Source organism: Schistocerca serialis, chromosome 6, assembly GCF_023864345.2.
Source record: "Schistocerca serialis cubense isolate TAMUIC-IGC-003099 chromosome 6, iqSchSeri2.2, whole genome shotgun sequence".
Taxonomy (NCBI): Eukaryota; Metazoa; Arthropoda; class Insecta; order Orthoptera; family Acrididae; genus Schistocerca; species Schistocerca serialis.
In genome coordinates this window covers 325,767,666-325,784,919 of record NC_064643.1, presented here as the reverse complement: position 1 = coordinate 325,784,919, position 17,254 = coordinate 325,767,666, and the positions used below count along the sequence as shown (strand labels likewise).

Below are 17,254 nucleotides of genomic sequence, written 5' to 3'. Positions count from 1 at the left end.
GCTTTTTCCACCTTGGAGACTGCGTTTGACTTTCTGACACAGCCTTGAAAAATCTATGCAGGGAGAAAGAGAAGTGACAGTATATAACAATGAATTTCCACTCAACCAATATGAGGGCTGTAATGATAAGAAGTTACCTTTCCATTTATTAGTGTGAATTCACACACACACACACACACACACACACACACACACACACACACACACACACACACACAGAGAGAGAGAGAGAGAGAGAGAGAAAGAGAGAGAGAGAGATTATCCAAAGCCAACTTTCCAGCATATTATTTATGAAATTCCCCAAATCGTTTGATTGAGGAATTTGGTAAGTAAAGAACCTTGTCATGCTATATAAAATTATTTTTCCCATTATGAAAGTAGTAAATAAATATTTTAATTACACTTGAACATGCTGTTTGTCACACTACTAGATGTCACAAAATATGAGGTTACTTAACATTCACTCTCTTTATGAGCAAATTATCATTCAGAAGTAATTTCGTTACACACCTGCATGGAATCCTGGATATGTGTGTTTGCATATAGTATTTGAAATATGGGATTTTACTGATATTTTTGTATGTAAATTCTTTTATGAAAATGTTCATATTATTATGATTTATTATTAATAGTATTTATCCTTCTGCAGCCAATGCCTGAGATTGAACTTAATGCACCAGGCTTTTCATACCGTGTGTATTGGAGACGCAATATTGATGGAACACAGTGGACTTCCAGAGACATAACAGACTGGCAGCAATCACAGTTTGAAGTGACAGGACAGCCAACTTTCCAAGAATACCGTATTAAGGTTGTTGCCATCAATGAAATGGGAGAATCAAATGTCTCCCCTTGGGAGGTCATTGGGTACTCTGGAGAAGATGGTAAGAACAGCTCTGTTCATTTTGTGCGACAAGTATTTCAGTCTTGTACTGGGTCCTGTGATAATTGCTATAATTTGTGCTCACATGAATCCTTGTAAACTAATTGGAGCTAAATACACTCCTGGAAATTGAAATAAGAACACCGTGAATTCATTGTCCCAGGAAGGGGAAACTTTATTGACACATTCCTGGGGTCAGATACATCACATGATCACACTGACAGAATCACAGGCACATAGACACAGGCAACAGAGCATGCACAATGTCGGCACTAGTACAGTGTATATCCACCTTTCGCAGCAATGCAGGCTGCTATTCTCCCATGGAGACGATCGTAGAGATGCTGGATGTAGTCCTGTGGAACGGCTTGCCATGCCATTTCCACCTGGCGCCTCAGTTGGACCAGCGTTCGTGCTGGACGTGCAGACCGCGTGAGACGACGCTTCATACAGTCCCAAACATGCTCAATGGAGGACAGATCCGGCGATCTTGCTGGCCAGGGTAGTTGACGTACACCTTCTAGAGCACGTTGGGTGACACGGGATACATGCGGACGTGCATTGTCCTGTTGGAATAGCAAGTTCCCTTGCCGGTCTAGGAATGGTAGAACGATGGGTTCGATGACGGTTTGGATGTACCGTGCACTATTCAGTGTCCCCTCGACGATCACCAGTGGTGTACGGCCAGTGTAGGAGATCGCTCCCCACACCATGATGCCGGGTGTTGGCCCTGTGTGCCTCGGTCGTATGCAGTCCTGATTGTGGCGCTCACCTGCACGGCGCCAAACACGCATACGACCATCATTGGCACCAAGGCAGAAGCGACTCTCATCGCTGAAGACGACACGTCTCCATTCGTCCCTCCATTCACGCCTGTCGCGACACCACTGGAGGCGGGTTGCACGATGTTGGGGCGTGAGTGGAAGACGACCTAACGGTGTGCGGGACCGTAGCCCAGCTTCATGGAGACGGTTGCGAATGGTCCTCGCCGATACCCCAGGAGCAACAGTGTCCCTAATTTGCTGGGAAGTGGCGGTGCGGTCCCCTACGGCACTGCGTAGGATCCTACGGTCTTGGCGTGCATCCGTGCGTCGCTGCGGTCCGGTCCCAGGTCGACGGGCACGTGCACCTTCCGCCGACCACTGGCGACAACATCGATGTACTGTGGAGACCTCACGCCCCACGTGTTGAGCAATTCGGCGGTACGTCCACCCGGCCTCCCGCATGCCCACTATACGCCCTCGCTCAAAGTCCGTCAACTGCACATACGGTTGACGTCCATGCTGTCGCGGCATGCTACCAGTGTTAAAGACTGCGATGGAGCTCCGTATGCCACGGCAAACTGGCTGACACTGACGGCGGCGGTGCACAAATGCTGTGCAGCTAGTGCCATTCGACGGCCAACACCGCGGTTCCTGGTGTGTCCGCTGTGCCGTGCGTGTGATCATTGCTTGTACAGCCCTCTCGCAGTGTCCGGAGCAAGTATGGTGGGTCTGACACACCGGTGTCAATGTGTTCTTTTTTCCATTTCCAGGAGTGTAGTTACCCCTTATAATGAAATGGCTATTCACTCTTGCAAAGATTGGACAAAAAACAAGCATAGAAACACCATATACATGAAAAGCTTTCATATGTACAAAGAAAACTTTTATCAAGCAAGAGAGATTACGGAGGCTGTGCTTATGTAATGAGGAGAATATTGAACTAATTATTATCTGACTTCCCACCATAGGATGGTGGTGAAGCTTCCGTAACTCCCGGGGAGGAGGTGGGGGGCAGAGAGGGGGGGGGGGGGGGGTAAGAAAATGAAAGAGAATGAAGGAATGTAAACTTTTAACTGCCAACTGTAGAGTAGAGGGATGGAAAGTTGGTGTGGAAACGGGTCAGCTGTAAGTAGGCATTTTCCATGTTCTTTTGTAAAAATGTGAGAATGTGAGAGTTGCAATTCACTAATATCATAAACTGATAGTTATTCAGTGTTGAAATTAGATCTTGATTTTTTTCCTCAAGGCTCATGTTCACTTACCTTACAGTTCATTTCCTACATATAAATAAGTGATGTCGTAGATGTAACTTTATTATATTTTCAGCTTACTTTGTTGGTAACAGTTTTATTCTCTGGCACCACAATTCTTGACACTTATGTACGACGAATTGCACAGAAAACGTTGTGTTTTGGGAAGTGTTTATTGTGGAGCTCCAGTTAATCTGAATGTTTTCATAACATGCAAGTACAAATAGATAAATCACCAAATATAGAACCTTAGCTTAGGCATGCAGCTCTACTGTATGTTTAATGATGGCATCATCTTGGGTAAAATATTCAGGAGGTAAAAGAGCTCGCCATTCAGATCTCCAGGCGGGGGGACTACTCAGGATGATGGAGTCATCAGGAAAAAGCAAAACTGGCATTCTACAGGTCAGACCTCAGAATTTTAGATCTCTTAATTGGGCAGGTATGTTAGAAAACTTAAAAAGGGAAATAGATAGGGTGAAGTTAAAGATTGTGGGGATTAGTGGAGTGAGTATCAGGTTATAAATATGAAATCAGGTAGGGGTAATGTAGTAGTAGGTTTAATAGTGTATAAGAAAATACGAACATGGGTAAGCTACCATGAACAGCATGGTGAGTCCATTATTGTAACCAAGAAACATGAAACCAACACCCTCCACAGTAGTACAAGTTTTATGTTTCCACTAGCTGTGCTGCTGATGAAGAGATTGAAAAATTTTATGACGAGACAAAAGAAACTGTTGAGATAGTTAAGGAAGAGGAAAATTTGATTGTGATGGGGGACTGGAATTCAACAGTAGGTGAATATAGACTGAGGGTAAGGAATAAAAGGGGAAACTGCGTGATAGAATATTGCACGGAGCATAATTTAATCATCTAGAAACACTTGGTTTAAGAATCATAAAAGAAGGTTGTATACATGGCAGGGACCTGGAGACACCAGAAGTTTTCAAATTGATTATATAATGGGAAGAGAGAGATTTCAGAACCAGATTTTAAACTGCAAGACATTTCCAGGAGTAGATGTGGCCTTTGACCACAATTTATTGGTTATAAACTGTAGATTAAAACTAAAAAAAGTTGCAAAAACTTACGAAATTAAAGATATGAGCTTTGGATAAGTTGAAAGAACCAGTGTTTGTTGGGGGTTTCAGAAGGAGTTTTAGGCAGCAACTAATTGAAAAGGGGGTAGGATCACAGTAGAAGATTGAATGGGTAGCTTTGAGGGATGAAATAGTGAAGGCAGCAGAGAATCAAGTAGATAAAAAGACGAGGTAGTTGAAATCCTTAGATAGACCAGGAAATTTTGAATTTAATTGATCAACGGAGAAAATATAAAAATGCTGCAAATGAAGAAGACAAAAGCAAATAGAAATGTCTAAAAAATGAGGTGGATAGGAAGTGCAAAATTGCCAAGCAGGAATATCTAGAGGACAAATGTAAGGATGTAGGGAAAGCTAGATACTGCCTATAGGAAAGTTAAAGAAACATTTGGAGACAAGAGAAGCAGCTGTATGAATAGAAAGAGCTTAGATGGAAAACCAGTACTAAGCAAAGAAGGGAAAACTGAAAGGTGGAAGAACTCTGTAGAAGGACTGTACAGGGGAAATGAACTTGAAGTCAATTTTATAGGAAGGAAAATGAAGTAGATGAAGGTGAGATGGGAGATATGACACTGAGAGAAGAATTTGACCAGAGCATTAAAAGACGTATCAAAACAAAGCCCCTGCAGCAGACAACATTCTCTGAGAATTACTGATATCCTTGGGAGAGCCACCCATAACAAAACTTTACCACCTGGTGTCCAAGTTGTATGAGACAGGCAAAATATGCTCAGACTTCAAGAAAAATGTAATAATTGTAATTCCAAAGAAAGCAGGCGCTTGACAGGTGAGACAGGGTGTATACGACCTGGGACAACCGGGTCCGGGAATTTTTCATTGTTTTAGTTTTTAGTTACATTTTTGTGATTTTAACTGGTAAGAACCAGTACTCTAACAAAGAATATTACTGTATCCCACTTCTGCAGAATAATACTGCAGCAACAAAACATGAACGAGAGAGAAAAAACGAAAATAAAACTTAAGTCGCAAAGGAAATGTGCCATATACAACAACAAAACACAGTGCTCATACAAGCGTCTGCCAACAGCAAAGTGTGCCAAAGGCTTTAGGAAGACTATGCAATGCTTCTTAACAACAAATTGCCTCCAATGAGCGTGACGTGACAGCTGTTGATATTAGATTCATTTTAATGCAAGATCTTTTAATGTCTTACATGTACGAACATATGGGCTTCCTGGGTCATCGTAGCTGCGCAAGTGCAATGAGGCCTATTATCTGGCGCTCTCTGGCAACTGCTGAAACGAGCCTATTTCTAACAATCACGGTAAAATATTGTGACTGGTGGTTTGAAAAGTTTCAAAGTAAATTTCCTTTTATGCAAGATGAGCTATGTGCAAGAATGTACGACAAATTCCTTAAATCACAGAGCATTTGACTCTTATTTAAAAATCAACTCTTTGAGGATGACCATCTAGAAGAATTTCGAGCCCAGATCAGACATTTATGCCGTTATTAAAAATTTTACTGGCACATTTATGAGATCTATCTTAAAAGTGTAACACGCGCAAAAAAGATCAACATTATATGTGGAAGTTTCGTTTCTCTTGCAGCTTATTAATCTTCGAGACCAATATTACACTTGAAAGCTTTTCTTTTCTTGTAGCAACAATATGTATTTTAATTTAAACCATTAACTTTTCTTATATGTGTGTTCGCACCAAGAGTGATCTTGCTATTGGCTGACTACATCACGTGTCGTATGCTGTCATCAGCTGACGAGATCACATGGCACGAGCTGTGACTGGCTTACAAAAACACGTTGCAATCTCTATTTCAATACTTCGGAAAGTAACATGTGGTGATGGTGGAATTCAAATCTATACCTTAGTAACATGAAAATATGCAGTGTAGATGTTGCTGCACATTGAAGACCTTTCCAAAACGTGTTTTTTGCCCCTGAGTTTCATTTTCTAAAGTGCCGGTAAATTCTACATCGGTGTATAAAACCATAAATCATCAAAGGATTGATAAGTTTTACAGTGCCGAGGAAAAGTATACTGTCACTTTACACAGAAGAAGTGTATTTTCACCCGGGAGAAAGTGTATTTTCAACCGGGAAATCCGGGAAAAATGCAGGAATTTTTTTTCCTTCTCCATTATACACCCTGTTAAAATATTAACAGTCTATCAGGTGCAAGATACTAGCACAAATCATTTGCAGAAAATGGAAAAATTGCTAGAAGCCGAAGATCAGTGAGGATTCTGGAGAAATGTAGGAACACGTGGGGGAATGCTGGCTCTGTGACTTACCTTAAAAGATGTGCTAAGAGGAAAGGCGAATAGACATCTATAGCCATAATGGAATTGGAGAAATCTTTTGACAGTTTTGACTGGGCTTGTATTGAAGGTAGCAGGGGTAAAATATAGGGTGCAAAAGATTATACTACTTGAACAGAAACCAGATGACAGTTATAAAGGGTCAGAAGCCACAAAAGGGAAGCAGTGGTTGACAAGAGAGTAACATAGGATTTTATCTTATTCCCCAATGTTATTCAGTATGTATATTGAGAAAGCAGTAGAGGAAACCTGAGAAAAATTTGGAGAAAGAATTAGAGATCGGAGAGAAGAAATAAAAACCGGGGTTTACAGATGACATTGTAATTATGTGAGAGACGGCAGAGTACTTGGGAGATCAATTGAACAGAATGGACAGCATTTTGAAAGGAGGATATAAGATGAACATAAACAAAAGCAAAACAGGGATAATGGAATGTAGTTGAATTAAATCAATGTAGTTGAATTAAATCAGGTTATGCTAATAGAATCAGATTAGGAAACAAGACACTTAAGGTAGGAGTTTTGCTTTTTCGGCAGAAAAGTAACTGATAGTGGCTGAAGTACAGATGATATAAAATATTATGGCAAGAAAAGCGCTTTCTGAAGAAGAGAAATTTGTTGACACTGAATATAGGTTTAAGTGTTAGAAAGTCTTTTTCTGAAGGTATTTGTCTGGAGAGTTGCCTTGTATGAAAGTGAAACATGGGAAGGAAAAGAAATTTGTTGTATAACTTGACTAAGAAAAGAGATTTGACACATAAATTGACTAAGAAAAGAGATTTGTCGCTTAACTTGCTAAGACAAGAGGTTTGTTGCTAGGGCACATTCTGAGAGAACAAGGGGTCACCAGATTGGTACTAGAGGAAAGTGGGGGGGGGGGGGGGGGGGGGGGTAAAAATTTAAGTGGAGACCAAGACATGAATATAGTAAGCAGTTTCAAAAGGGTGTAGGTTGCAATAATTATTTGGAGATGAAGAGGCGTTCACAGAATACAGTAGTTTCTTTCCAACTCTCAATCAAACTATCATCTTTCAATCTAACATAGTTGCCAGGGTACATTTCTCCATAAATTTCATTCAGACAGTAGTGAAAATAATGTTGAATAAATATTGAAATAAACATTCTGTGTTCGGTTATACCACAGGAAACACATTTTCATGACATCAAGTTTCCTGTAATGTGATTGGATGATGGTCACAAACCTACCAGACGCAGTTTAGTGAAGCTAAAGTGCCATATGTGGTTGCTTGGTATTAATATTTATTACAAAATTGTGCACCATACTAAAGATCTCTCCAAAACTTGCAATTTTTAGTACGATTTGTTCTGCGAAAATGTCAAGAAAGGCGATGTTGGTTGGAGTTTCATCAATACCAAGTTAAAACAGTTTGAAGATCGCATTATTATTGTGAGAAAATGGATTATATTTCGTGAAACCAACAAGCGTTTGAAACACATGAAGAGACAAACTCCAGAGGCGAAGGAATTGATGAAAACCAATTCTTTTCACCTTCAAACTAGTCCACAGATCCATACCCATCTGTGATCGTGGCCCTTCATTCTAATTTCAAACAAAGACTAGTAATGATGACTTCTATTAATTTTACCTGGCAAAGATTCTGTCATGAATTCCTGAAATGGCAGGTCTCAGAAATGCAGCTATTTGGAAGTGGTACAAATCCCTTCAGAATTTACAGGGAATATTTTTAGGGATACAGATCCCTTTAGTATATAGTGGAAAAGCTATTTCCTGTGCCAGCAAGAAATACTGACATCACTAAATATCTGCTGCTGTGTTGAAGGCAGTTTGTCTTCCATGTTCAAATGTAGATTCTCAGTGGCTTTTACACATAATAGTGAAGCTTTGGCATCATAATGTCTCGGGAGAAACCTTTGTAGTGAAGACAGTGCTTTATTTTGAAAAACTGTCAAATTTTTATTGTTGCAGAGTTATTTTTTCTGTAATTGATTAGGTTTGATAAGCAGTGTAAATATTTCTTTTTGCAGTAACATAAATAAATGTGATTTAGAATTTCAATTAACATAACGTATTTGATATGTATATTTTCAGCACAACACTGAAAAACCAGAGAAATAAGACGAAAATTTGTTACTTGAAGAAAATCCATTCAGAAATAATGCCAATATTGGCTAAAAAATAACACTGAAATTGGCAAAAAATTACACTGACAATGCCCATAAAATATTTTTCAAATTTTTTCCTGTCTTTAGTTATAAGCATTTTTGAATATATGTTTTTACAATGTTGAAGGTAGGTGGACTTGCTATTCTAGTAATGTTAGTAAAAATGTGTATAATAGGGATAAATCACAGGTATTACTTATAAACTATTAAAGTAGTAATGTAAATGTAAATGTCATGTGACTAGGGCCTCCCGTCGGGTAGACCGTTCGCCGGGTGCAAGTCTTTCGATTTGACGCCACTTCAGCAGCTTATGTGTTGATGGGGATGAAATGATGATGATCAAGACAATACAACACCCAGTCCCTGAGCGGAGAAAATCTCTGACCCATTCAGAAATCGAACCCGGGCCCTTAGGATTGACAATCTGTCGCGCTGACCACTCAACTACCGTGGGCGGACGAAGTAGTAATAAAACCAGTGAATAACAGGAGGTGCCAGTGTTGTGGGTTGCTAGACTTGAATTTCAACAACTGAACAAGCTCTGTTATGTGTGGCATTTGTGTACATACAAGTTTCTGTATGCGTGTATACGTTCTGGTAACCTTTATGTACTTGATTTATTCTTATTTTATTCCTTTCATCTCTCATTGAAAGACTAATTAACTTGCACAAGTGTGTGAAATTTCAGTTGCTTGGTTGTAAATTCAGATGAGTGTAAATTAATTTTTTTCACATTGTTTTCCTGGAAGAGATTAATCCTGGTTCCTTGGTTGGCAGTTACAGTTGCATCACACCTTGAAGACAAGGGAGGAAAGTGAAGAGGGGGGGGGGGGGCAGTGGAAAAGATGAACATTGCACTACTCCATAGTTTCTTTTCTTATTTTTCACTGTCCTCATAATGTAAACCTAATTCAACTGCACATTCTGCATGAACACAACAGACATGTAATAAATGATTGTACTTTTATAGTTCCAACCATGGCTCCACAGAACTTCACAGTTGAAAATGTGCATGATAGCACTAGTGCCTTACTTAGCTGGATGCCTGTTCCACCAGAGTCAGTGCGTGGGCACTTCAAGGGGTATAAGGTAGGACTGCCTGCAGGTGTCTTCTATTACTTGAAGATAGATTTATCTGTTAAGTGCCCTTTATCACTAGCAAACATTTTTGATCCTTTTTTACTTATTGAAGTGGTGTGGATGAAATTGCTATTTTGATGGTAGTAACATATTTTGGACCTCTTTGTGTACAGATTCAGACATGGACCGAGCGAGATGGAGAATCAGCAATGCGAGAAATTCAGGTGAAAGGAGAATCGACACGAACTCTTGTTACCAAATTTGTGCCACATTCGAAAAACTATGCTCGTGTGTTGATTTACAATGGCAGGTACAATGGACCACCAAGTGACACACTTACATTTCAGACACCCAAAGGAGGTAAGTATCCATACTTTATATGGGACCTTATGTGATTCGAAATGACATATCTTTGTGACAGTGCATTGGACTTTGTATCTTTACAGTTTATTATATATTTGGAAGAAAATATATAAGAAAAAACAGAAGAAATTTATGAGAATAGTGGCAGGAACACATTAGAATGGGCGGGTGGATGGATATACAGGTTGACACTGAATGAATATTTATGACATAAAATTTAAGACCTTTGGTTCCAACCACTAGAAGAGGGAAGATATTAAGGTGCTGATGGCACTGAGTTGTAGATTTTCTGCTCTCTTCAGTTGCATATTGAGCGAGGTGAAAAAAGACTGTTTCTACGCTTGTGTATGTGGCCTAATGTCTCTTTTCTTTTCTGATACCTGTACCAGGTATACAATGGTGGCGGTAGAATTTTTGCAGTCTTTTTCGAATCCGAATCCTCTAAATTTATCTAACAATGTTTCTTGAGAATTATGTCATCTTTCTTTCAAGGATTCCTTGTTAACACAATGAAATTTTCACTCTGCAGTGGAGTGTGTGCTGATAAGAAACTTCCTGGCAGAATAAAACTGCATGCCAGGCTGGGACTCAAACTCTGGATGTTTGCCTTTTGCAGGCAAGTGTGCTACCAACTGAGCTACCCAAGCATGACTCATCCTTGTAGGTTTACTTCTACCAATACCTCATGTCCTACCTTCCAAACTTCACAGAAGCTCTCCTGCGGACCATGCAAGACTAGAACTTGTGGGAGAAAGATATTGACATGGCTTAGCCACATGCTGGGGGATGTTTGCAGAATGAAATTTTCAATCTGCAGTGAGTTAATGTCAGCCTGGCACACAATTTTAATCTGCCAGGAAGTTTCATATCAGCCCACATTCTGCTGCAGAGTGAAAATTTCATTCTGGAAACATTCCTCCGGCTGTGCTTAAGCCATGCCTCTGCAGTATCCTTTCTTCCAGGAGTGTTAGTCTTGCAAGATTTGCAAGAGAGCTTCTGTGAAGTTTGGAAGGTAGGAGACAAGCTACTGGCAGAATTAAAGCTGTGACGACATGCTTGAGTAGCTCAGTTGGCAGAACACTTACCCACAAGAGGCAAAGGTCTCAAGTTTGAGTCTTGGTCTGGCACACTTTTTTAACCTGCTGGGAAGTTCCCCAAGCATTTTTGTTATACTTTCATATGGACTTTGCCGAACAATTATGATCCTAGCTACTCGGAACAATACCTAAAATTGTTTGCACTAGCATCATATGTGTTTTCCTTTACAGATGCACTGCATTTTCCCCGGACCTTTCCAACAAATCAAAGTCTTCCACCTGCCTTCCCAAATACCGATTACATGTTGTTTTTCCATTTTGTATCACTTTGTGTTATTATCCCTAAATACTTAACATGCTCAAGGTGTTCACAGTAATCTTGTAATCAGATACTATCTGGTTCTTCAGATGCTGAAAGTCATACAGTGCACTCACTGTCTGCCCAGTGTATCTCCATATGTTGTACCGAACATTTACCCAGTACAAGACTCGCCTGATCACACACACAATGCAAGACTCAGCCAAGAATGTTGATTGGCTTCGTTTTAAAACAGTTTAATGGAGGAACACAGATTCGATTTTAAGACGATGTCCATTATCTGTGCAATGGGTGGTTTCTGGGACAGTATCATTAAGGAGACAGTTGAAGTATATGTGACATAAAATTTTGTGACTCATTATGTGGGTTTTGTCTCCAGTGCAGCTTCAAAGCAATAAGATGAGAGTGGCAGCACACTGCATATTGGGGGGCATTGTGGATAGTGAGCATGAGCTGCTGACCACATAAAAACAGGTATCGGCAGCAGTAAAGCCATTTATGGAGACGCCAGTGCCATGATTTAAATGTCTGCCGATGACTATACAGTGTGTGTCAAATAAACATCAACAGTATGTTGGGTAAGAAGCAAGCTTCTCAGTTTTGAAGAGCGAATCTTTGTGTCTAGAAATGCAGTTTTGTTGCTGAGGGATGTCAGAGTATATGAATGATCACGTTAGAGCTTCTTTGAATTGTATGTCTGGAGGTATGCGACTTGGTAGCCATCAGTGTAAGGTGGCTTCATGGACCGCATATAATAAGATTCTTGGACGTAAATTGTAACTTCCTTTGTTCCCATTGTAATTGAGTTGTTGTGTTGTGTTTATCTGTGCACTATTGTTAGTGACAGCATTTTGATAAGAAGCATTACACAAGTAATTGAATAACTGGTGTGCTTCCTGCTCGGGGTGAGGTCAGAGCTACAGCACAGTTGTCTGCAACAAGGGTTCACAACAGAAATGCCATTCACAATTCAAGGCTAGTTCCAATACCATAAAAGACTGGAAAGGTGTCAGTAGGTACAGCATTTTCCACCTGGAATAGTAGTACCATGTGGTATCAAGAAATTTATTTTGTCTGGTAGGCCTCCTAAATACTGTATCCTTGTATGGTATATTGATAATTTTTACTTTTGGATTGTCAAGCTACAACTGAATCAAAAACAATTTTCGTGCCACACACGTTTTGCCTTTATTCTCCGCAAACCATCTTCAGTGGCCTAGAATATGTACGTATTTTTACTATTTACTTTACATTTGGGGCAATGTACCTATAACCTATAAACAGTTCTGGTGATTGTTTTTTTTCTGTGATGTAGTAATATTTTAAATTCTACTTACAGGTTGCCTGGACATTTTTCTACGTGTTATGTTTCTGTTCCATTTTTGGTGCTGTTCCTCTTCTTATAGTTGCCACTTGGGGTTTTTGTTTTCCACATTTCTCAGCACTAGTAACTGAACACTTGTTTTGATGAAATGTTTTGGTTTGTGTTGTCGACTGTAAAATGTAATTGCCAAAGTTCGAATGTTATTGCCAACTTTTGAGATCTTTGGTCTGTTGGTGTATGCATATATATATCTGTGTGTGTGTGTGTGTGTGTGTGTGTGTGTGTGGTGTGTGTGTGTGTGAGTGTGTGTGTGTGTGTGTGTGTGTGTGTGTGTGTGTGTGTGTGGGCAGGCGTGCGTGCGTGCGAAGGGGAAGTGTGGGGGTAGGGAGGGTGTGTGTGTTTGAGAGAGAGAGAGAGAGAGAGAGAGAGAGAGAGAGAGACACAGAGAGAGAGAGAGAGAGAGAGAGAGGAGAGAGAGAGAGATGTATTTCTTTTATTTTATTAGTGGCTGCATGTGCAAGAGGGATTATTTTTATCTTATCATTTTTTAAATTAAGTGTTGTAGGGAGTGTGTCCTGATGCATGTTTGCTCATTTATCACATATTTGTTTTCAGCAATGGCTTTCTGAATGTGGATGTCCGCTTGCATTTGTATCAGGTATTTGTCATGGTTGTTTATTCTAATTATTTTCATTTCTTTTTCCTTGTTTCTGGGTTGGTAGTTATGGTGTTTTAAATGTTCTGCAAATGTGGAATGGTTTGTTTCGTACTTGCAGAACCTGATATTTTCTTTGTACCATGTACAAAAAGAGATCACAGATATCTCAAAAAATACACTCGAAAGTTGGCAATAACATTCGATCTTTGGCAATAGCATTCAGCAGTCAGCAACACAAACCAAAACATTGCACCAAAACAAGTGTTCACTTCCCAGTATTGTGAAATATGAAAAACAAAACCCTAAGTAGCAATTATAAGAAGAAAAACTTCACAAAAATGGAACAGAGATGTAACATGTAGAACAACATCCATGCAACCTGTAAGTAGAATTTAAAATATTACTACGTAAAAAAAAAGAACTGTTTATGGGTTATAGGTACATTTGCTCCAAAACGTAAACTAAATAGTAAATATATGTACATATTCTAGGCCACGGAAGATGCCTTGCAGAGAATAAAGGCGAAACGCGTATGGTGCGAAAATTGTGTTCCATTCAATTGTAGTTTGATGGTCCAAAAGTAAAAATTATCAATATATCATAATATTACATACAACTGAGGAAGACAGGGCAAAAAAAGTTGAGGATGTTACTGTGGCAGGTGTAAAAATAAATTGATAGATGGTGAGGGGGGAGGGGGGGGGGGGCACTACATTTCAAGAGGAACCATCCACAAGTCCTCAACAAGTGGTGAAGCATTGGCCACATCTGGTACTGATATGTGGAGAGTTGTCTGTTGAGTCATCTGCAGAAAGTTGTACAGTGCCCAAACTGTGATTATGTGGATGTGAATTCCAACTTGAAAAATGATCTCTTTGATGTTCATTTCAACATACTGAGCGTGCTACAGGTGCAGCCTGTGGTTCCACTCCACCTAGATTGACATTTAATGGATTAGTGCTTGTACTGTGTGTCTGTGGATCACAGTTCCCTCCAAAAATGACCAGTTTACAAAGCTTTGTTAACACACTCTGAATTTGATGCTGTAAGAAATCTAAGATAATTTTATCGCACTGATGCACTGTGAAATTTATCTTCCTCATGATGTTGGCCTTTCCTTTGGCTAACTGTTTGAGACATAACTGCAGTATTTTGAAAGAGAGAGTCATTTAAAATTGCAGGTGTGCATTCCCTATTGATATGAATGTATGTATTAGTGCAACAGATATGAAATAGCAAAGGAATGGTTTTCAGCAGGTTTATACTCCATATCTAATGGAAATTTTAGTCGCCACTGAAAAAAAGAAAAAATATAAATTGTGTCATGGATCAGCTGGCTTCTAAAGTGGATAAGAAAGGAGGCTACATTTCTATTCTGGAATGTTCACTGCACAGGAGTCTGCTTTCTTTTTGGTGTTGAAATACCATTTTTTCTTAAAGAAGCAGTAAAAATTACTTTTAACTCAAATGAAAGATATTTCTCCTAAACTTGAGAATGTACTGCCTTAAGGGTTACATTAAAAATAAAGTTATTTTGAATTCCATTCTCTAGAGCAAACACTTAACAAGTAGACCTACTTGACTGTTCACAATTTTTTTCTCAGTGCTTCTTGACAGCAGCCTACTAATTTGTTACTTAACTAGCACATTTGTGGAAGATTTTTGATATGCAGTAGGCCACAGCTGTGATATGCTGCAGAAACTAGTCTGTGACCAACATCTTCATCTGCTGAAGTAAGCTGTGTAATTCAGCAGCTAAATTTGTTAGTCCAAGTGCCATTCCTATAGTATATTTGTTTATGTTAATGATGTCGTAATGTTCTCTTGTTGAAGTATCAACTAAGTGTTGTACATTTCAGTTCCAGGGACAGTACAGTATTTTGAGGCAGTTCCAATGGGTTCCTCAGCATTTTATCTCATTTGGAAGAAACCTGAACAACCAAATGGCATTCTTACAGGCTATCGAATTTATTATCAGACTGTAGTTGGTACAAAAGTAAGAATACTTGAATTATGTATTTGTATAGTTAATACTTTTTGGAATTACTCCATGACCATTTGGATAAATACTATCCCACTACTTCTGTAATTGTTGCTCTCTCCGTCTCCCTCTCCCACCCCCCACCTTCATGCTGTTTGTCTTTTGTGTACCATTTCAAGAGGCCAGAGCCTTGAGTCTTGTACTTGTGCTGAAAGCTGTTTGTGATTTCCCTTTCACTTGTAGGTTGGTCCTCTGATGGAGCGTGAACCTCCAGTCAGAGATCCAAAGCAGACACGGGCAAAGCTAGCAGGTTTGGAACCAAATACTAAGTATCGGCTGCATATACGTGCAACAACTGCAGCAGGTGAGGGTGAAGATTACTTTTTGGAACAGCGTACTAGAGGTCCAGCAGACATCACACCAGGTGTGCCTCGCTATACATGGACTCGATTACCTTCAGATAATGGTTATGCTTCTGTCCGTGTGAATTGGGTGCCTGATATAGCTGACGGACGACCTGGATCCCATTTCTTTGTTAAATATAGGTAAGCAATCATCTTGATGCTGCATACATTTGTTATGTCACTTTAATCTTCTTCGTTCACTAATTTTATTGTGGTATGTTTCGTTGTCTTATACAATTGTTAAAATCGTGGTACACCATGAATGAGAACATTTCGTGCAAAATTATATTCCTAATCCCTGAACACTATAAATTTGAATCATATGTACCACAAGAGAACTGAATGTAATTATGATATGCAGAATGGTGCATTCAGTAGTAGTTTTTTAAATATTTGATACTACAATACATGAGGTAAATAGCGTTGTTTAGTGTTACCTTATGTTTTGGCTAGACATCAGCCTTTACAGTTCTCCTGATTGTTGCATTTTGACGCACAGTCTACCACTATCTTTCTTCAAGTAGCTCTAAAATGCAGATACTTATAGCAAAGCTGGTACTGTTATTGGCTGACACTAGCAGTATCTTTTATTGCCTGAGAGATAATGTTTCTGTTTTTCCTTCATGTAGGCAAAAGGGTGAGACAATGTTCCAGGAAACCAGCAGAGAGATGAATGAAGATTATTTAATTGTAAGAGGCCTAATACCAGGAGAAATATATGAGTTTGTTGTGGTTTCTGTCGATGGAGAGCGTCAGACAGAGAGTGAACCAGAAGAGGTGGAGACATACACTGTTGGTTAGTATTGGTCATGCTCATTATCTGTTTGTTATGTTAACTGAAAAGCTTGGTCATGTACGTGTAGTTCAATGTCATAATGTGAACTTAAAGGTCTAAATCCTATTTATGAGAGTAGAGCATTGATGCACTAATGAGAATTTAATGGGATAATTCATAGGTGTTAGAACAGAACATTTGGTGCAGCATATAAAATTTGAGAAAGGCAGTTAATTGTATCAAAAGGAAAATTCACTTGAGATAGAGTGAATGGCTAGTACTTCTGTGGGGAAGAAAGAGTGAAGGAACTAACAGTTCTGGTAGCTAGGACAGTTTCTTGTAGTTTTGTAGCTATTGTGATAAGAATTTCACCTCCTAAAGTACTAGCCATTGATTCCTTCTATAATTTTAAAATGTGAGCAAGCTCAAAATTACTACTTTGGATGATTTTTCATAATAACAGTAAGTAAGTTTCAATCACACACTAAATGTGCAGTGACAGTGAAAGTGCATAGGGAAGATTGAGTTATTAAATTTCACTTCATAAAGCAAAACAAGGATAATGGAATGTAGTCTAATTAAGTCGGGTGATGCTGAGGGAATTAGATTAGGAAATGGGGCACTTAAAGTAGTAAAGGAGTTTTGCTATTTGGGGAGCAAAATAACTGATGATGGTCGAAGTAGAGAGGATATAAAATGTAGGCTGGCAATGGCAAGGAAAGCGTTTCTGAAGAAGAGAAATTTGTTAACATCCAGTATTGATTTAAGTGTCAGGAAGTCATTTCTGAAAGTATTTGTATGGAGTGTAGCCATGTATGGAAGTGAAACATGGACGATACATAGTTTGGACAAGAAGAGAATAGAATCTTT

General features: G+C 39.3%; 2 protein-coding genes across 2 annotated transcripts in view; one reads left to right on the top strand and one right to left on the bottom strand.

The window, feature by feature from the left end:
- LOC126483665 (neuroglian) overlaps positions 1-17,254 on the bottom strand; it is a 215,071-nt gene that overhangs the window by 130,657 nt on the left and 67,160 nt on the right. The window lies entirely within an intron of this gene.
- LOC126484852 (neuroglian-like) overlaps positions 1-17,254 on the top strand; it is a 46,360-nt gene that overhangs the window by 9,518 nt on the left and 19,588 nt on the right. Inside the window, exons 4-9 of the mRNA XM_050108447.1 lie at positions 650-884; positions 9,414-9,532; positions 9,697-9,883; positions 15,084-15,220; positions 15,449-15,750; positions 16,239-16,405. Of these exons, the coding sequence (XP_049964404.1) occupies positions 650-884; positions 9,414-9,532; positions 9,697-9,883; positions 15,084-15,220; positions 15,449-15,750; positions 16,239-16,405 (1,147 nt within the window). The remainder of the gene's footprint in view (positions 1-649; positions 885-9,413; positions 9,533-9,696; positions 9,884-15,083; positions 15,221-15,448; positions 15,751-16,238; positions 16,406-17,254) is intronic.